Source organism: Podarcis raffonei, chromosome 10, assembly GCF_027172205.1.
Source record: "Podarcis raffonei isolate rPodRaf1 chromosome 10, rPodRaf1.pri, whole genome shotgun sequence".
Lineage (NCBI taxonomy): Eukaryota > Metazoa > Chordata > Lepidosauria > Squamata > Lacertidae > Podarcis > Podarcis raffonei.
The window spans coordinates 55,075,676-55,097,472 of NC_070611.1; the positions used below are offsets into that span (position 1 = coordinate 55,075,676).

Below are 21,797 nucleotides of genomic sequence, written 5' to 3' on the forward strand. Positions count from 1 at the left end.
GGAGCCGAGGGGCGGCGCTTGGCGCGCTCCGACGACGCCCGGCCCCCTCGCTTCCCGGCCCGGCCAGCCAGACGGGGCCTTGTGCCGGCTGCGGGCAGCTGACGCCCAGCTCGGAGGAGGGTTGCTCGCCTGCCTCTGCCCGCGATCCTCTTGGTGCGCAGGGAACCGGCCGGCTGCAAGCCCGTGTGCGCGCTGGCGGCCGCGCGCAAACTTGGGAGGTGGCGCACGGGCCTCTGGACGCTTGTTCGGTGGGAAGGAAAAGTCCCGAGTAAACACGCGCAGCGCTGCACCTGAGAGCCTAACAGCCCAATGCGCTACCTGTAAATCCCCCACCCCATTAAACTGCTAAAGAACTTGCGCTGCAAATTCTTGTAGCCTTTTGCCTTTCTTAAAAGGCTTAACAGGGACGCACGCGCCCTTAAAATGAATGAAATTTTCTTCTGAGTTTGGGGGTTCTTTGTTTTCCCAGCTTTTCATGGCAACAACCCTGTGAGGCTGAGTTGCATGCTGTGAGGATTTACACCCGAGTCTATTGCTTTAACCATGTTGCTGGGTGTAAGTACTGGCCTTTTGAATGGGGCTTACTCTGTGGTAAGCGGGTTTAGGAGCCCAACCACACATATCCGAAAGAAAAAATCTGTCGGTCAAAGGGCCACCTATGAGTAAATACGCATAGGATTTGGTTGCAAGTTCCTCTGCACAGGATTACATCCTAAAGGCACATTCTCCAGGGGTGTCCAATCAGAAATGGGACTTCCTTTTTGGCACTTTGGCTTACTCACAATTATTCTCCACCAAGTTCAGTAGGACTTCCCTCTGGACTTGCCAATATGTTGGTTTGAACTGCAAGCTAGGTGCAAGCATATGGTGCCTATTTTTCCAAAGAGGTTTACCACCCAGAACACAAACGCAATACATAACAATACAAATACTAACAAATCATAACAATTAGCTTCAGCGCCAATCAGCCAGAAAATCCATACCTGCTGCTGATACCCTTACCCTCCTCGAAAGTGCCTAATCCTCTTTTAAAGCCTTGCAAGTTGGTGGCTGACACTGCCTCTTTTGGGAATGAATTCCATGGTTTTAACTATGTGCAAAAGTCCTTTCTTTGTGTGGAGTTGTGGAGAACAACATTTCTCCAACCACTTTCTCCATACCAACTCTACAATATCCTTCTTGAGGCAAGGCGGCCAGAACTGTACACACTACTGCTCCCAAGTGCAGTTACACCGCAGATTTCAATAACTGCTCTGTGTTTTATTTTCATTTCCTAATGATACCTAGTACCGTGGTACCTTGGGTTAAGTACTTAATTCGTTCCAGAGGTCCGTTCTTAACCTGAAACTGTTCTTAACTTGAAGCACCACTTTAGCTAATGGGGCCTCCTGCTGCCGCTGGAGCACGATTTCTTCATCCTGAAGCAAAGTTCTTAACCCAAGGTACTATTTCTGGGTTAGCGGAGTCTGTAACCTGAAGCGTATGTAGCCTGAGGTACCACTGTATGGAATTTGCCTCCCCCCCCCCCGCCCCACTGCTGCCACACACTGTGTCAACATCTTCAGTGAGCTGTCTACTGTGACCCCCAAGGTCTCATTCCTGGTAAGTTTAGACCCCATGAGCGTATCTGTGAAATCATGTCCATCTGGAGATGTCCTTTTGGACCTCTTTGCCACCTTCTTTCTGTTTTAGCCACTCTGAACAATTTTGTATCGCCAGCAAACCTGGCTACCTCACTGCTCACCCATACTTCTCTTGGGCAAGCACTTTCCAATGCTGAGGGAGCTGCATGGATGCAAGTCCTTGCAGGGTGGACCATGATGAAAAACAGGAAGCTATATAGGGAAGGGAACTGCTCTTAAGTGGCATTTTGCAAAACCTCAATCCCAGCATGCACTGTAAGGCCAGACCTGCAATTCAGTAGGTTAAGCAGGAAGGAGAGAGCAGGAAATGGTATGGGGTCATTTTGAACACAGGTGATGCTGTGCTTTTAATTGTTGGTTTTTAATGGCAGTGGGTTGGAGCACTTATAAATTCTGTGAGGGCATTATTAAGGGCCAGTTTTTCCAGTCAGAATGGGCTATGTCAGAAAATGTTTGCTAGCTGGCTGGGTGCCTTTGCATCTGGCTGTGGCATAGGGCCTTCCTTCTGGAGATAAGTGTAAAGGGATTATTATGTGGGGCTTTTCTCTGCCTAGTTTCTGTATGTACTGACTTAACCCCTTGTGCGAGGGCAGCTGTGGACTAAATGCTTATTCCTGATTAATATGAGACCTGTGTGCAGCCACAGACTATTCACGTTTACTTGGAAAAACTCCCAGTGAGTTCAGTGGGGCTAATTCCCAAAGCAGTGTACATAGAATTTCAGGGTTAATATAATAATGCCCTTATTCCTGAGTCTCCTCAGAGTCTTTCTTTCTCTCCCTTACTATTTTTCTTTTTAAAATGCTGTCTTATTTTCAAATGGAGTATGTCTTCTCACGCCAGTGTAGCTGTGGGATTATTCAAAATGGACGTCTGTATATTGAGTAAAAGCTGAAAACTAGCTCTTGCAAGCAAATACAACTCTGGGGACAAAGTCAAGGTAGTTTGTGTGGCCTTTGCATTGTGTGAAATTGCGCAATTGAGAAGATTGAAGGGGAAAGTATCTAAGAACTTTGTTTTGAAGGAATTTGTTCCTGGAGCCTTAGGCTAGGTGTAACTTCCAGGGCTGAGACAGGTATTGCAAAAGGCTAATATCTGGGCTGTGTGTTTTGTTTCTTTCCAGCAACCATGGATGACTGGGAGAGCAGTAGTGGTAATAACTTCATCCAGAAGCTGGATTTTTCAAGTTGTGGAGAAGACACTGAGTTGGAAGAAGACAATAGCATGCAAGAGGAGGAGCCAAGTCATGTCACCCCTCAGAAAAACTGGGAGACTGGGAACTGGAGAGTAAACTGTCCTGTTCCGGTCACCCCACAGAGGCAGCTGGATGATCTTTCTTTCCCAAAATCGTGGGCAAGTCCAGTGAGGAAAGGTAAGGAATCTCTGAGGAAGAAACCTCTCCCTTTGGAAGATTATCCTGGGACGCCGCTGCACTACATCACCTGGCAAAAGCTCCAGCTCTGTGACACCCCACATACTCCAAAGGTAAGGTGATGTGGTGTGTGTATTTATATGGCACATTGTGTATAAATATTCTCAACAGGGGGGAGGCAGCTTTGGTTGCAGTTTAGACTTTCAACGTGGTTGAGGAGTCTTTGTGAGCGTCCTTTTTTTCATTCCACAAATCTTAATATTTCTACTATAACTTTTAGACCCCATCTTCCTCCAAGGGGCTCACGAAGTGGCGTACATGGTTCTCCCCCTCCACATTTCATCCTCAGAACAACCCTGTGAGGTAGGCCATGAGGCCATGACTGAACTGGGGCCTGGTGAACTTCATAATAGAATGGGGATTTCAGCTCTAGTCTTCCAGGTCCTAGTCTGATATGCTAACCTCTACACCATGTCTCTGGTGCCCTGCACTTAGCAGTGTTTTTGGGTATGTGTGCTTCCTGAAAACAGCGTGATAACCATGGTTGGACTTTTCTCCAAGCACAGGAAGGTGGGGTGGCTGCTTACTGGATGTCTTCCAGTTCTTTATGCTTGGGGGGTTTTTAAGCGAAGTCTCTCTTACTTTTAAAGAAATGATCGTGCAGAACTCTCTTTTTAAGGGCTTCCCTTGAACAAAATCATTTGACATACTAATCTCAAGTGCTTGGTAGCCAGCTTCCCTATCTTCCCATGCTTTAATTTGTAGCTCAGGGGAAGATGTCATGAGGCAGCTCGTCCCATGGGTCTTCCTGAGATCAGGAAGTGTGGGCAGCTGGCAAGACTGCAGAGTGCTGGAGAAACGATTCACAGAAAGAGAAGTGCACAGGCCACCTCGCAAATGGTACGATGAGTTCAACTGTGTGTGGACTGAGATTCTAAAGTACCATATGCATAAGCCAGAAAAATAGAAAACTCTCTCAAATGACAAGAACTGCTGAGAATTTGGGGACAAGTTTCGTCCTAAACCACAGAGCCTGGGGCTTGCCGATCAGAAGGTTGGCGGTTCGAATCCCCGCAACTGGGTGAGCTCCTGTTGCTCAGTCCCAGCTCCTGCCCACCTAGCAGTCCGAAAGCACGTCAAAGTGCAAGTAGATCAATAGGTACTGCTCAGGCGGGAAGGTAAACAGCGTTTCCGTGCGCTGCTCTGGTTCGCCAGAAGCGGCTTAGTCATGCTGGCCACATGACCCGGAAGCTGTCTGTGGACAAACACTGGCGCCCTCGGCCTGTAGAGCGAGATGAGTGCCGCAACCCCAGAGTTGTCCGTGACTGGACCTAATGGTCAGGGGTACCTTTACCTTTCATCCTAGAACCAGACTGAACACTCTTAACTGCAAATTCCAATGTCCCACATCAAACTTCCAGAGAGGCAGCCAGCACCATTAAACACTGTTAGTTTACAAAGCCCACAAACTCATCTCTCTCCTTCTCTGATCTGGTTTACACATATAACACTAAACTATAATTTAGGGTTATGTGAATGAGCCTGGCTGAGCCTTGGCCTCTTTTTTTTTTTTTTTTTGCTTTCCACCTCCTTAGTGGTCATAAGGAGATCAGAAATCTGTTTCTGGTTTCATTGAACTGCTATTTAGCATTTTGTGTGCCCCCTGCTTAATCTTAAGTGTGGTGTATTGAAACTAGCCAGCTTCATAAACTGTGCCGGTGTGAATGTGGCATGTTTCAGTAAACCAAAGTAGTATACGGTACTAAAGTATAGTAGGTCATGGTTTGGACATAACACATAGCTATGGTTAGAATGGAAATGAGAGCTTACAGAGTGTAAGCTCTGAGTGTAGCCACACTCAAAAAGGGGAGGACATGAACCTAAAGCCCGCCCAGGTCTGTTCACATGCTCACCTAGCCCTCTATCATCTCTGTTCCCTTTCACAGATATCCACACATACCTAGATTACATCTTTAGCTTGGAGTGGAGGGATACAGGCAGTTCCACCTTCCACATATTTCCAAACTACTCAGAAAGCAACCACCACCTAGCTAACGGCCATCCTAACAGGACATACGTGGCAACTTTTCCACTGACTGTTAAGGAACACTTGCAGTCATTCTGGTGCCATTAACCTCTCCTATCCAGTGCCCCATGTCCCAATAGTATGGTACCTATAAAAGGAAGTGCTGTGCAGTGGTTAGTGTCATAGACTGAGGCTGGAGAAACCTAAGTTCAAATCTTCACTTGGCCATGAGTGACCACTCTCTCTCTCAGTTGAATATACTTCACCGGGTTGTTGTGAGGGTGCAATTGGGGAGCAGGCGAAGCATGCCTGATGCCTTATGCTCCTTGAAGGAAAGGTGGGGTGTAAATGAATTGTACACCTGCTTAACAAGTGATGCTGGGCTAGGTAGATAGAAACACCTTCACTGGTGGTTCTTCTCTCTCTGTCATTGTAAAAGCTGCACCTACATTCTCTCAGATGAATAGTTGACTGTTGAAGTTCTTTCTAATGGGTGCACCATACTGTGAGTGTATTTATATATTTTTACCATCAAAATGACTTCAAGTAGCATTGCAGGAACAAGCTTTACTTCAAAGCAGCTTCTGTCACTTCCGAAGTCCCAGGCTTAGATGTGGAGCTTCTGTGAGCTATAAAGACACAATCCTGAGTGAGTCTCTTAATTGCATTTTTGCTCTCTTAAGGTTTGAAATGGAGCAATTTAGAAAATCCCCTTCATCTTCCTGCTTGTTAAGCTGGATGCCTGCAGATCCTCCTGGCATCTGCAGTTCTGTATTTAAGCTTTGCTGCCAAAAATAGCCTACTGTGATAGTAACATAGTTGAAAGACCCCTTTTTGTGATTTAAATCCATATGGCTGACAAGGATTCGACTTGACGGGAAGTCAAAGCCTACACATGACTCTGATATTCCAGCTGCAATTTGTGTAGCAGGTGCAGCCATTGTGGATCCTTCCAGATGTGGATGGACTTCCATTATCCTAACACTGGCTTGGATGGACCTTGGTCTGATGTAGCAAGACAGGTCTTTTACATTCCTAACCCACTGGCACTTTAAAGCATAACAAAGGTGGGAAAACTGGTTCTCCAGATGTTGTTGGACAGCTCCCATGGTCCCTTTCCATAGGCCAGGTTGACTAGGCCTGATGGGAGTTGAGAATCCAACATCTGGCGGGCACTACATTGCCTACTCCTGGCTTAATGTGCTGTACAGTGGTACCTCGGGTTAAGAACTTAATTTGTTCTGGAGGTCTGTTCTTAACCTGAAACAGTTCTTAACCTGAAGCACCACTTTAGCTAATGGGGCCACCCGCTGCCGCCGCTGCACGATTTCTGTTCTCATCCTGAAGCAAAGTTCTTAACCGGAGGTACTATTTCTGGGTTAGTGGAGTCTGTAACCTGAAGCGTATGTAATCTGGAGAGTATGTAACCCGAGGTACCACTGTACAGGTATTGGTGAGTTTGGGAATAACAAGCACTATGACCTTCTTCTTTATTGCAGGATGATGCTAGTGGACTAGACTGTTCTCCGTTGACTGTCTGTTGTTGTTTTCTGTCTAGAGCCTCTTGTCCAAGACTGCTTTCCCTTCACCTGTGGGAAAGTTCCCCTCCAAAGGGATGAGGAACTTGAGGTTCACTTCCTGCCCTGACTCCGAGGAAACTCCCCCCGCTTCCTTAGTTAACATTAACCCCTTCACACCGGAGTCTTATCGGCAAATGGTTTTCCATCCCAGTGGCAAGAGGAAAGCCAGAGGGGAGCTGTGAGTGTTTTCTCTTTTTTCTTAAGAATATATATTCTATGGGGGGAAAGGGAGATACGGGGGTAGCCATCTTGTAGCCCATTGGTTTTTAATACTGTGTTGCAGGGCCTTATGAGTGAGAAGTTTGATAAGAATGGACAAGCTTCTTCTGACAGCTTGCCTGCTATAAATTTCTGACATTCCTTTGCAACAACAACAACAACAACAACAATAAATAATTTAATTATACCCTCCCCATCTGTCTGGGTTTCTCCAGCCACTCTGGGCGGCTCCCAACAGAATATTAAAAACACAAGAAAACATCGAACATTAAAAACTTCCCGAAACAGGGCTGCCTTCAGATGTCTTCTATAAGTCAGATAGTTGTTTATTTCCTTGACATCTGATGCGAAGGTGTTCCACAGGGCATGCACCACTACCAAAAAGGCCCTCTGCCTGGTTCCCTGTAACCTCACTTCTTGCAGGGAGTGAACCATCAGAAGGCCCTCAGAGCTGGACCTCAGTGTCCGGGCAGAACGATGGGGGTGGAGATGCTCCTTCAGGTATACGGGGCCAAGGCTGTTTAGGGCTTTAAAGATCAGCACCAACACAATTGTGCTTGGAAACGTACTGGGGGTCGATGTAGATCCTTTAAGACCAGTGTTATATGGTCTCGGCAGAGTGTTCTGAAAAATGCCTTCACAGTGGTTGAAGAGGCCCAACTGGGCTGGCCACATGAACTGAGCATGCGCCCTACAATCCACATAAGAAATCTCTCCAGAGGCTGTACAGTCATCTATGGAGGGGGTAGTTTGGAAGCTCCTTTATCTCACATCAGACTATTGACCCACCAAGCTGAGAATCATCTGTTCGGACTCCAGGGTTTCAGGCTGTTGACATTCCCAATCCTACCTGGTGATGCTAGGGACTAAACCTGGGATATCTTCTGCATGCAAAGCAGATCACTCCTCCTCCTTCCTCGCAGTTCTTTGCAAGATGGTTTGCGTTTCAAATGAAATCTAGTTCAGTATCCCATTCTTGCAGTGGCCAGCCCAATAGCTACAGGAAGCAAACAGCACTCTCTCTACTTGTGCTCCCCAGAAACTGGGCACCTGGGCATAGCGCCTTGAGCATCAGAGGTAGAAGATGTTTTGTTGAAGCTCAATGGGTTTGTAGGTCAATACAGCTTCTGGATTTTTGGAGGCCTTCCTGGGAGCATGGCTCTGGTGTGGGAAGGCTGTCCTGCTCAGCTGCTTCACTTCAAAACACACTCCATTGCTGTTGGGGATGCTCTGGACTTCTTGCATGAAGCAGGGTATTGGATAAAACTGTTGGGATTCTGGGAGTTCTTGGCAGAAAGGTTCTCTTAATAATATGAAGCTTTGAAAGCCTTTGCCTCAACCCAAAGAGGGCTCCTTTGTCTTTGCTGCATGTAAAGGAGACATCCAGCAAGTGCTGTGTTGATCAATAAAAGCACCACTCTAATAACCTCTCTGTGTGACTCTCTTAAACCACTGGAGCACACCGCAAAGCTAAGAATTGGCTATCTTCCTGGAGGTGGGCGGAGGGATGCAGAAAGCGTTCTGCGTTGTGTCTATTTCTTAGTGTTAAATAATAGGCTGCGTGTGTTTTGTATGTTTACAAAAAATAGATTAAAAAAAACAATAGGAAGATTATTCCTCCTCCCCCCCTGATTCTCAAAGCCATGCCTAGCTGGGGGAGCTAGCATGCAGGGAGTATTGTATGAGTGAAAAGCATAATGGCACTTGACTCTAAAGATTACTGACAATGGGTCGTGGTACATCTAATCGGATGGCCTACTGTGGAAAGACAGGTTTCGAACTTCACTGGTCCAACCAGCAGCTGTCAATTGTCAATGCGTAATCAACTGTCACTAAGCAATCAGCATTGCATCAATATGGGTTCGGATGCCAAAGGCTAACTGAGAAGCTTAATTGCTTTCAACTGCAGGAGTTATTCCTGTATCTTCAGGCACAGGAAGGGGGGGGGAAGTAGGATTTCAAAAATTAAGCTCTCTGCAGGTAGGGATGGTGGAGGATGTCATTTGGTCTGCATTTTAAAGCAAACTGAACTGATCTGCACCTCCCAGACTAATAGCACAAATCTTTGGGATTCTGCACTTCCCTGAATTTTGCAGTACTGCTGGCTCAAAAAGAAAGAAATGTACCAAAATGCATTAAGCACTTTATTCAAGAAATGCAAAGATTGGAATATAAAACAAATATTTAAGTATGTGTGTTATGATAAAATACTGTTTAAGGATATGATTAAACACAATTTTTCCTAAATTTAAAAAAAGAGAAATTGCCAAGTTACTGCAGAAATGGGACAGGGCAGGCTTATGAATAAATACATGCAAAACTTAACATGGGCGTAGCAGTTGCCCCTCTCTAGATCAGGTAAAACAACAGAAATACTTAGCTAACCAATCACGTCGGTTCTGCTTCCACCCCCGCAAGAAGAATCCTGGCTATGCCCATGAAACAACATGGGTTGGAGGTATCACCAAATCCATCCCCTAACCTCAGGTCTGTCAGAGTTGCATGAATGCTTGTTTCCAAGTGTCTCGGATTTCACAAGGACTGGGATTGGATTTCATGCCTTTAAAATGCTGCATCACTAACCCCCTCTGTCTGCAGATGTCAGGGCAGCTGTGCATTAATTTGAAATCTGAATTGATTGTAAACTAGAATGTCGATCACCCTAAATTGAGGGCTATTGCCTCTGTGGTCTTTGAGTGATTTTTTTTCTAGTGGTCTCTTATGCGGAAATGCCTACATAAATACTTCATGCGGCTTGAGAAGTTCCTGAAGTTGGTGTTTGAAATATTTAAATGGTGAAACTGAATAATAGAGTTGGGAGTTGTGTCTTGTCTTTGCAGCCGGGATGCTTCTTCACGTGATTAAACTTACCGTTTCAGGGATGATCCCAGCCAAAAAGAGAGCCAGGTGGAACCAGGGTTGCCAGCCAAGGTGAGTAGTGTGTTTCTTCAAACAAGTGCACAAAAAGCATCATGACCATAAGTTATCGGTTTAATACTGACAGAGGGAAAGCTGTTTGCGAGCCTATAGCGGCAGACAACAGTATTACTGTAACACAAAGAGTAATCTTAGCACCGACTTTCTTTTCATTGTACATTTTCCAAGAAAGCCCATAGTTTTATATTTTAATGAAATGGAGTGGGGAGGAAAAATTCGGTGGTGCAAGACAATAGTTATTACAACACCACACAGTTACTTAACAGGCTTTAACAACAACACCGTTCAAAACTAAACTATGTGTTGCATCAGAACTCTGTTTTAAGTTATAAAGTACGGCTAATAAGCTGAGGTATAGGCTGAAGGCCAAGTTGAAAGTTTACTTTGGTTCAGCTTTAAAACTACATGGAAGTTCAGCTCCCTGTTTCCTTCCAGTTCTACCCTCTCCTGCCCATTTTCAATGATTCTCCTGGTAGTAATGCACTTGCCATAAATGAACCTGGTGGAGGAGGTTTTCAGGTATTAGACTAGGACTTGGAGAACCAGGGTCAATTCCCCACTCAGCCATGAAGATCCTTGGTTGACCTTGAACCAGGCACTGTCTCTCGGTCTAACCCACCTCACAGGGTGGTTGTGAGAATAATACAGAGAGAGGGAACACCATGTATGCTAGCTTGAGCTTGGAGAAAATGTGGGGTGCAAAAGCAAAAATAACTAAAATACTCAGACTCACTGTAATGAATGGGCCTAAGCTACCAATGTTTATTGAAATTAATGGGTCTCATCTACATTGGACTAACTTTAGACGCAGCCCTGTACATGGGTTGATCATATCTTGGTCAGAAATCAACAAATTCCTAAATTTCCATTCCAAAAATCAACAAATTCCAACTTACACAAAATGCTTATTTGCTTGCTGTGTACCTTGATAAAGCTAGCTTAGGTTTGACCGTATGTGCTCCAGTCTTTTCCTCAATTAAGCTAAGTGAAATGTCCCCCCTCCCCCAATCGTAATGTAAACTCTAATAAATTATAGAACAACCTGAAGAGTACTTCCTTAGCATCAATAACAATCCAAGAAGTGAAGTGATGTCTGTGTAATGCAGTATCTGCCTTAAGATGGTGGTACATTCAAACTCCCGTCAGGCCCAATTAGCATGTGCAGTAGTCAGGGATGATGGGGACTGTAGTCCAAAACATCTGGAGAGTGCAGGAATGGAGGAAGAAGCACAGAGTTCTGGGGGCCACTGGTTTGATCTGGTTTGACCTTCACTCCTGCGAACTTGCAGGCAATGTGGTTTAGCAAGAAACTTGTCCCAGTCCATATCTAACTCTTCAGGCTTCATTAATTTGAAATGCTGCTGGGAGCATAGGAAGCGGCCGCCTACCAGGTGAGAATCATTCTCTATCTTACCAATATTGGCCGCTCTTTGGGTCAGGGTCTTTTCTAAGGGATTGAACCTGTGGCTTCCTGTGCACATAGCATGCCCTCTGCCTCTGAGTCAGCACTGATGCTATAACTTACACGCAGAGTGAATTATTCAGCCAGAGTTGTGGGCTGAGAGGGAACAGAGTGCTGACCATAGCCGTCAAAAGCAATCACATGCCAAGGGAAACAAAATGGGGCAGGGCAGGCACTTTTATGTTGGCACGGCTGCCGGCAGTATTTTGACTCAGCATATTGGATCCATTTCCATCTGCCCTGAAGGCTTTGATGTTTGTGCCTCTCCAAGTTTAATTCTAGGTTAGTGCTATGATCTACTAGGAGCTCTTAGCAGAGAAACGGTGACAACACCATTGATTAAAATCTGAACATCTGTCGTAGAATATGTTTTGCAGGAGGGGTGCTAACAATAGCATTTTCTGCAAGGGCATAAATACATACTGGGTGCAGTTCTTTGATATATCAGGCTTTATATTTTGCAAAATGTTGACACTGAGGCTGCAATTTGAAAGCGGGTGGTGGTGAACCAGTTGCAAAGAAGGGGGTGTCTTTAATAGTTCGCTTTTGCACTGCTTTTTTCCCCCTGCAAAAAATCATGCCCAGTCCTTCCCCTCCAGCTGCTTTGACCCTGCAAGTGGAAAAGATACAACTTGGGAATTTTGTTTCATCTGCACCATGCTGCATAGCAAACTACTCTGGACACTAAGGGCACTTTCCAAAGTAGCTTGTGAAGTGGCATAGTGGAAGGGTGGTGATCTCCCTTCATTGATAAATCAGGAAGAGGATAGGAAGCTTTTCCAGCGGAGCAGGATACCATACTGTGTGTGCAAAGCAGGGTAGCCAACTTGGTGCCAACTCCAGATCTTGCTGGACTCAAATGCCCACCAAGCCCAGCCAAGGTAGCCAGCGGTGAAGGATGATGGGAAAGCAATGTTGGCTATTTCTGGACATCACTGCATCCAGGAACCAGAACCCAGGGCCTCACATCGCAAGGTCTCTTCAAGTCGTGCTCGGGATTTGATGGGCAAACCTGTCTTAAACTTACGTGGATTCTTCTCTCCCTCCTTCAGAGATTCCTCTTACGTGAGAGCAACATGGTTTCCCGCTACAAGAAGGAATTCTTGGAACTGGAGAAAATAGGTGTGGGGGAATTTGGTTCCGTGTACAAGTGCGTCAAAAGGCTGGATGGGTGTGTCTATGCCATCAAGCGCTCCAAGAGACCCCTTGCTGGTTCTTCAGATGAGTAAGTGACCACCGCAGAACACACACAGACACACCATGATGAAATGAGTAGAGCCTTGGCTGGATTGGTCAATAAATTTCTCGATTGAATGACGCTAGAAGTTGTACCACGGCTGCTTATCTTAACTCTCACCCCACCCTTTTTTTAAATAGACCATGATAGGTATTGTCATTGTTCTTCCCACTATAGGCTCAAAAGGCAATGTTTGCATCTGGATTCCCTAAACCACATTGCACATCCTCTAAGATGCTCTCTAGCCAGTGTGTAAATAAGTTGGATTTGAGATTAGCCAAGTATTGGAAAAGGTCATGCGAAAAGCAGACTGAAAGCATTTAAAAATGAAATCCGCCATCCGTTTCATGAACCTTTTCCTTCCCCATGTCATTCAGGGCCTGCCTTTCCTTAGTCCGTGCCCAGCGCTCCAGTGAAATCTAATCTAGTATTGAATTAAGAACTTTTGTTCCGTAACAATACTGTTTCCTCCCCCCACCCTCCCACCCCAAAAAGAGATGTTTTAGCAGTGAGAGACTTCAGGGTCACCAGTGCTTACCTTTCTATTGTTTCTCTAAGTGTGGGGGTGGAGAAGCATATCCCCTTCCAGGTATTTCCCAGCCATTTAAGGAATAACTTTGCCAAGTTCTCCAGGAAGTCTTGTCTGACTCCATTAACCCTCCCCTGTCCAAACTCCTGATCTCGCAACAATATTGTTCTTTGAATGATGGGTCATTTCTCTCTCTCTCTCTCATTCTCTCTAGGCAAATGGCTTTGCGGGAAGTCTATGCCCATGCTGTGCTCGGCCATCATCCCCATGTTGTGCGTTATTACTCGGCTTGGGCAGAAGATGATCACATGATCATTCAGAATGAGCACTGCAATGGTAAGGATACCAGTGGGGGTAGAGGTGGCGGCTTAGGATACCGCTCAACTTCCCATGTTAACTGAAACTTTAAATTCACATGCACTTTGTGAAGTCCTTTGTGTACTTAAATTGAGGTTAATGGATGCTCATGGAGTTTGGAAGTCCAGAAGAGCAAGATGAGCTGCCACCCTGTTGCTTTCTAGACTCATAAACTGCCACAAGGAATTGAAGCTCTCCACCTCCACCCCAAATGCAAAATCTGGGCTCTCTAAAGGACCAAACATGAGGAATGGTGTGGTTAAGGACCACCCTTGCATGAGGTCTGCAGAGTGTACCAAATCCACATGCGTTCATTCGACATTAGCAGAAGGATCTGCAGAAAATGGGTGTTCCCATTGCACGTACACTTCTGCCCAGTTCTCCAACCAAAATGATGTGTATAAAATGCATATACTAAGGGCAGGTGTCCATAAAATGCACACGTAAGGTTAAAATAAGGCAAAATTATATTTAGGGAATGGCTTGCAGAGGTTGACATACAAAATATGCATTGGGAGAAATTAGCACTAAAACACTGGTGAAATTATTTTAATAAAAATAAATCACAAACTGGTATGGAAATGTGGTAAACTGAATTTAAGATATGTAAAAATAATAATAATAATAATAATAATAATAATAATAATAATAATAATAATAATTTATTTGTACCCCGCCCATCTGGCTGGGTTTCCCCAGCCACTCTGGGCGGCTTCCAACAAAGATGAAAAATACACTAAAATGTCACATATTAAAAACTTCCCTGAACAGGGCTGCCTTCAGATGTCTTCTGAATGTCAGGTAGATGTTTATCGCTTTGACATCTGATGGGAGCGCGTTCCACAGGGCGGGCGCCACTACCGAAAAGGCCCTCTGCCTGGTTCCCTGTAACTTGGCCTCTCGCAGTGAGGGAACCGCCAGAAGGCCCTCAGAGCTGGACCTCAGTGTCCGGGCAGAACGATGGGGGAGGAGACGCTCCTTCAGATATACTGGACCGAGGCCATTTAGGGCTTTAAGGGTCAGCACCAACACTTTGAATTGTGCTCAGAAACGTACTGGGAGCCAATGTAGGTCTTTCAAGACCGGTGTTATATGGTCTCGGCGGCCACTCCCAGTCACCAGTCTAGCTGCCGCATTCTGGATTAGTTGTAGTTTCCGGGTCACCTTCAAAGGTAGCCCCACGTAGAGCGCATTGCAGTAGTCCAAGCGGGAGATAACCAGAGCATGTACCACTCTGGCGAGACAGTCTGCAGGCAGATAGGGTCTCAGCCTACGTACCAGATGGAGCTGGTAAACAGCTGCCCTGGATACAGATTTAACCTGTGCCTCCATGGACAGCTGTGAGTCCAAAATGACTCCCAGGCTGCGCACCTGGTCCTTCAGGGGCACAGTTACCCCATTCAGGACCAGCGAATCCTCCACACCTGCCCGCCTCCTGTCCCCCAAAAACAGTACTTCTGTCTTGTCAGGATTCAACCTCAATCTGTTAGCTGCCATCCATCCTCCAACCGCTTCCAGACACTCACACAGGACCTTCACCGCCTTCACTGGTTCTGATTTAAAAGAGAGGTAGAGCTGGGTATCATCTGCATACTGATGAACACCCAGCCCAAACCTCCTGATGATCTCTCCCAGTGGCTGCATGTAAATGTTGAAAAGCATGGGGGAGAGGACAGAACCCTGAGGCACCCCACAAGTGAGAGCCCAGGGGTCTGAACACTCATCCCCCAACACCACTTTCTGAACACGGCCCAGGAGGAAGGAGCGGAACCACTGTATGACAGTGCCCCCAGCTCCCAGCCCCTCAAGACGGTCCAGAAGGATGTTATGGTCGATGGTATCAAACGCCGCTGAGAGATCCAGCAGAACTAGGAAACAGCTCTCACCTTTGTCCCTAGCCCGCCGGAGATCATCAACCAGTGCGACCAAGGCAGTTTCAGCCCCATGATGAGGCCTGAATCCCGACTGGAAGGGATCCAAATGGTCCGCTTCTTCCAGGCGTGCCTGGAGTTGTTCAGCAACCACTCGCTCAATCACCTTGCCCAAGAATGGAAGATTTGAGACTGGGCGATAATTGGCAATCGTGGCCGCATCTAAAGATGGTTTTTTAAGAAGCGGTTTAATAACCGCCTCTTTCAGCGGGTCTGGGAAGGCTCCCTCACGGAGGGAAGCATTCACCACCCCACGAAGCCCATCGCCCAGTCCTTCCCGGCTAGCTTTTATAAGCCAGGATGGGCAAGGATCCAGGAGACAGGTGGTTGGCTTCACTCGTCCAAGCAGCCTGTCCACATCCTCGGAGGTAACAGATTGGAAGACACAGTACTGAGAGAAAATCTACATGGGGGCCTGGCTAGCACAAAATTTGGGAGTTTCCTTATATAAAAGAGCCAATGCAGAAGATGTCAATCAAAACCCTTTGAAATGCAAGGATGGAAGCTAGTAGATTCAAACCAAAACTCTGTCTATCAGATGTCAAGGCAATAAACAACTATTTTACTTTTAAAAGACAACTGAAGGCAGCCCTCTTTAGGGAAGTTTTTAATGTCTAATGCTGTATTGTTTTTAATATTCAGCTGGAAGCTGCCCAGAGTGGCTGGGGAAACCCAGCCAGATGGGCGGGGTATAAATAATAAATTATTATTATTATATTATTATGTCTAAGAGGCAGAAGTGTGAGGCTACCACTTAACTGTTAACCAGATCTTCTAAATTCCTGCCTTCTAAAAGAGAGCAATCTGCTTCAGAAGAAGGCTCTGTGAACAAGTGGGCGAGGAACTCTGTCTGCTGTGATCTCTTGGCTTTCCACAGGTGGGAGCCTTCAAGATGTGCTTTTGGAAAAGGCAAATACATCGGATTATTTCAAAGAATCTGAGCTGAAGGAGATCTTGCTGCAAGTTTCCATGGGACTGAAATATATTCACACTTCTGGCCTGGTTCACTTGGACATCAAACCCAGTAAGCATTTCTGTTCAGTAATGCTTTGTTGTTGTTTAGTTGTTTAGTCGTGTCCGACTCTTCGTGACCCCATGGACCAGAGCACACCAGGCACTCCTGTCTTCTACTGCCTCCCACAGTTTGGTCAATGCTTTAGGCATTAAGTATTTGTGAACAGCATGCATAAGCACATTGCCATAACCCTTTGAGAAAAGTGAGTTAAGCACAGTTGAACTTTTAGATGGGATGGGGGCCATTAAATGGGAACTGTGCCAGTCCTTGTTTAGGGTTTTGTTCTAAGGAATAAGGAAACTTGAGCCTAGCTTGTTACTAACTTGGACATAACCCCAATTACCTGGCCAATTGAATTCAGTTGGACCAACTTCTGCGTAGACAGGGTTGAGATTACAGTTTAATTCACTGAAGCTATGCATCCACAACAGAGAGGAAGCTGAAATGGACCATATGAGGATAGGCTGAAAGAACGTTAGGTATGTTCAGCCTATGGAAGAAAAGATTGATTGGAGGTCAGGGTTGACGGTGGGTGAAAACACATAGAAGGGGACAAAGGCTCTGCTGCCTAAATCTAATGGGCTGGTATAGTTCAATCAAACATCAAGAGAAACATATTTATGGTAAAGGCAGTTTGACAATGAAACCAATTATCTAGGAGGATGGTGGGCTGTCCCTTGTTGAGACCCCTTCCAGCAGAGACCATATAGCAATGGGGAGATTCTAAATGTGGATTTCCTGCATTAAACAAGGGGCAGTTTTGCAATACTCGCCTTTCCTCAAGGATTCTTTGAAATAAAATAATACAAGCCCTACTGTACCCCGATTGCTGGAAAACTCTGGAAATACATCTTCTTGGGCTTCATTTGAATTTGGGGGTGATGATGCTTAGAACCGTAAAATCAGCCATAGCTCCATCCAAAAGGAAATCCACTTGTCTGTCTGACAGCATTTCCTAGACTTCTCTCTTCCCCAGATTGGATATTTAGTGGCAGGCTAGAAAGTGATTGTGGAATGCAGACTGCAATTTATCTGTGTGGACATTTCAAGCTTCCGTGCTGTTTTTCTGTCTTTGCATTTACAGGCAATATCTTTATATGTCATAAGCTGATTGGGCCTGCTGGTCAGGAGGAGAGCGACAGTGAAGATGACGGCTTTGCCTCTTCTAATGTGGTGTATAAAATTGGTTGGTAGCGTAAATACTCTATGCTTCTAGGGCTAAGACTTGAATGGTTTTTAGGGTGTACATACCAATCTCTCTGCTTCAAATTCTCAGATGGGACCCATGGAAGAGAGGGCCACAATAAGTGGGAAGAGGGGCAAGTAGAACTGTTCTGGGTCCTGAATAGATATTAGAATGGGTTCAGCAAGAATCAACTGAACGCACATAACTGCATTAGGTTGTTTGGGAGTTGTTTATTCCATTTTTTAATGCATAGAACATATCCAACAAGGTCACCCATGGGACGATTCCTGCTTTGATGGATGGATTGCCACCCTTGCCTAATCAGGGTGCTGCTGGGCTTGAGTAATGTAACCTGAAAGTTGCCTTCAGCCTGCTAGCTTCCTTCTCAAGTGTAGACATCACTCAAGAAATATATATTGTATGTGTGAGCCTAGAAGACTGAGAGGCTCAGGCCAGAAAAGCCAGCCATAGGTTCCAGCATGCAAGAAGAACCCTCCAGAGATTGCAAGATTACAACTGTCATCAGTGGCTTTGCTGGCTGGGATTAGTGGGAGTTGGACTACAACCACATCCGGAGGACCACATCCCTGGTGTATAATTCCCCTACTCAACAAATTTATACCTCGTCTTTCCTCCCAAAGAAACCCAGGGTGGCAAACAAATCTGTAATAAAAATACAAGTAAAAATAAAATAAAATTCTGTAGCACATGCTGAGTTTCTCCAGCAGCCTAATCTGTCTTGTGTAGGACTTGCTGAACGCAGAAAGTTTGCAAAGACCGCTGGCACATATGAATGCATTTCATGGCTCACAAGTTTCTTTTTCTTAGGGGACCTTGGACATGTGACATCCATAACCAATCCCCAGGTGGAAGAGGGTGACAGCCGATTTTTGGCCAATGAAGTCTTGCAAGAGGTAATGATGTGGGCTTTCTTTGACTCATGGGGGTTTCAGCAGAAGCAGGAACTTATACACTTCCCAGTAAAATCCCCTTTCCTGAAGAGAGATGCTGATTTGAACATGTTCAGACTTGGGTCCATAACCTCTCTTGACTGTTTTTTTTCTTTTAAAATCTTCTTCTTCCTCCATAGCAATACTGCTACCTGCCCAAAGCAGACATCTTTGCTCTTGCACTGACCATCTCTCTGGCAGCAGGCTGTGGTTCCCTGCCTACCAACGGCACCCTGTGGCATCACATCCGCCAAGGCAACCTTCCGCTAATCCCTCAGCAGCTGTCGCGGGGCTTTGCAGAACTGCTCAGTGTGAGTGTCCTTTGGGGGGAGGACTGTAGCTCAGTGGTACAGCATCTGCTTTGCATGTAGAATGTCCCAGGTTTGGTTCCAGTCATCTCCAGGTGGGGCCAGGAGAGACCCCTGACTGAAACCCCAAAGAGCTGCTGCCAGCCAGTGTAAGCAATACTGAGCTGAATTGACAATGGTCTCATTCAGTACAAGGCAGCTTCCTAAGTTCCTAGCATGAGGAGAGCAGTGACATTTCCACGCATCAATAATATGAGCCATGGTGCCGTCAGATCAGGACTTTGAGGCAGAAGTTAAGGACTCCACTCAGCAGAATGAGGAGGGTGCTCAAATCATAGAATCAGAGAGTTGGAAGGGACCCTGAGGATCATTGTCCAACCCCCTGCAATGCAGGAATACTCAGCTGTCCCATATGAGGACTGAACCCATGACTTTGGGGTTATCAGCACCACGCTTTAACCAACTGAGCTATCCAGTTATGTAGCAGGGTAGGCTTACCACGTAGCTGAAGTAATGCCCCAAACACATTGCCATCTAAAGAGCCTGCCCTCCCCCCCAAAAAATTCAGCATCTAAAATTACCCAACCGCATCACTGAATATAAAAACCTCTCTTTCCTCTGCTTGCATCAGCTGATGATTCATCCTGATCCGGTTGTGAGGCCATCAGCCACTGCACTAACCAAACACTCCATCCTCCGGCCTTCTCTTGGGAAAGCTGCCCAGCTTCAGGAACAGCTGAATGTGGAGAGGTTCAAAATTGCCATGCTGGAAAGGTAAAAAAAAGACCTTCGTGCTTCAGTAGCTAATCAAGATTTGCAAACAACAAGGGCATTGGACTACCTGGCTTGGAAGCGACTTCTCCTTTGCAGGGAGAACATGTTCTTAATCAGGTGTGAAGAACCATTGGGTCTCCAGATGTTGAATGAACTTCAGCAGCCACCAGGCCCCAAGCAAGCGTGGCCAGTGATTATGGGAGTTGTAGTTCAGCATTTGGATGGCCAATGCTTCCTCTATCTGTTCTAAATGCAACTGTGGCTTTATGTCAGGGGGAAAATCCCAGCCATGTCTTTTCCTCATCATAGAATTCTGACATCTGGGTTTCCACATGCCTCTGATACAATCCTTCACTGGGAGTGGCACCTCTTTCTCGTAGACATTACCTAGACTAACTTTCCATGCCAGTTTTATTTACCTCCTGCTGCTATTTTAAAGTGAGGAGGAGGTTCTGTGACTTTTCATGCTAGTTTTGAGTGGGCAGGGCAAAGGGAAGAAAGGAGGTTGTGGCAAACCTACACCATGCAATTTAAAGCACTCTTATGCCACTTTAATCCATCTTGGCTTTCCCAAAAGAATCCTGGGAAGTGTATTTTGTTGCGGGTGTTGACTTGTTAGACGACCCCATAACAAACCACAATTCCCAGGATTCTTGGGGGGGGGCAATAAAGTAGCAAGAGTTTTGCCCATCCACACTGCAACCAAGCACACTGTTATGTACTACACCACAACTTACTCTGTTATCAACAGTAGAAAGCCCACTTTCAACAGTGGAAGGGGGCCCTGTGGGCAGGAAGGAAAGTCTGTATGTGCAAATGTGTTTGCGATGTTGGCAAGCCCCTGTGTTAAATTGTATCAAATTCTCTTTTTTTCAGAGAGCTGAGAGCAGCCCGTCTTGCCCAGAGCTTCAAAAAGGAATGTGCCAGGCCTCAAGAATCTGGAGCCAACTCAAAGCACCCAAACAGCAAGAAGCGTCTGGTTGGAGGGAAAAATGCCCGGTCGTTTAGCTTTACTGCTGGTGGCTTTTGATGGTTTAGGCTCCTCAAATCACTGAAAACACACCCCTTAGAAACAAGAGACACCTTCAGATTTAAGGGACTGTGTTTTTACTTATTCCATCATGCGATTGTCATAGTACTAAATCTGGCCACCTGCAAGAGATAGTTGCTACCCATCACATTACAACATAATCTCTTTTTAAACCTGTCTGTCGCTTCCTTTTGCCTGAAACGAGTGGGTTTGTTTTCCCTCCCAGGATTATCAGAAGAGTGTACAACTTTATTTCTTTTCTCTAGCTTTTAGGTTATCCTGTGTTTTCAAGACTCCTTGTGTTTTTCACTTTAAAAAAACAACAACACACAGCCCCTAGCTGTATTTCAAATGGAATACGATTCAGGCAGCAGATGGCTTGTTCCTCTTGCAGTTGGGGAGGGCCCTGCCATCACTAACATTTAAGTCCCACCTAGAGAGCCCGAGAAAGTAACCAATGCAAAATATATATTTAATATTCAACAGACCTAATCAACAGGATCCTTCTAAAATCAACAGATTAGCCCTGCTGCCAATAGGGGTTGAATAAAATGAGTCTATATTTGGAAGCAGATTATTTTTTTCCATGAGCAATAGCAAACAGGATACAGCCTGGCCTTGATGGCTGTCTTTTTTGTGTCCAGAATAGAGCACCCGCTGTTCTTAATGTGGGTGGCTGACAATACTGACAGGTAAAGGATTGATCTGTATTTTTGCCAAGTGTCGTCTGGGATGGGTGGTTGGTGTTTCAAGCACATTGGAAGGGGATAATAAATGCTTTTTAGAACGCCTTGATGTTCTGGGGATTATGTTATGTAAAGTGTTCATAAATAAAATAAAGTAAACCTTATGCCCCTGTCAAAGTGTTAACTTCTGTTGTGGTTTTCCTGAACACAAAACACTGCTTTGTTGACTAGCCCAGTCATGAAGACTTGGCCAATTGCAGCAGTGTCTTTCGGGGGTTTCAAGCCTCTCTGTGTGAGTTCCCCTGACTTTCCTGAAGATAGCTTTACTTCACTAGCTGCTGGACAGCACAAATTTTATAGCTGTTGAGAAATGATTCTTTTTCTTAAAAAAAGAAAGTGATACATTTGTGAATAAAGCTTCTAATTTTGTTTGCTTCTAAAGTGTATGTGTGTGGAAATTTTGTTTCAGATCATACAAGGGAGGGCTGATGACATTACCTGTGACCACACAGCTCTTGTGGCTGATTCCAGGATGCATCTTGACTTGAGTTGCTC

General features: G+C 45.6%; 1 protein-coding gene across 2 annotated transcripts; it reads left to right on the forward strand.

Annotated features, from left to right (window-relative positions):
• Positions 1-6: 6 nt before the first annotated feature.
• On the forward strand, positions 7-21,653 carry WEE2 (WEE2 oocyte meiosis inhibiting kinase). Of its 2 annotated transcripts, none has more exons than XM_053404970.1 (12): positions 7-153; positions 2,767-3,128; positions 6,600-6,799; positions 9,720-9,771; positions 12,292-12,464; positions 13,220-13,341; positions 16,171-16,317; positions 17,393-17,494; positions 18,323-18,408; positions 18,585-18,755; positions 19,384-19,526; positions 20,403-21,653. In XM_053404970.1, the coding sequence occupies exons 2-12, from the start codon at positions 2,772-2,774 to the stop codon at positions 20,554-20,556; spliced, it is 1,707 nt and encodes a 568-aa protein (XP_053260945.1). In that variant the 5' UTR covers positions 7-153; positions 2,767-2,771; the 3' UTR covers positions 20,557-21,653. The 2 variants fall into 2 exon arrangements, with proteins under 2 accessions (XP_053260945.1, XP_053260946.1); XM_053404971.1 differs by lacking the exon at positions 7-153 and adding an exon at positions 468-555.
• Positions 21,654-21,797: the final 144 nt, after the last annotated feature.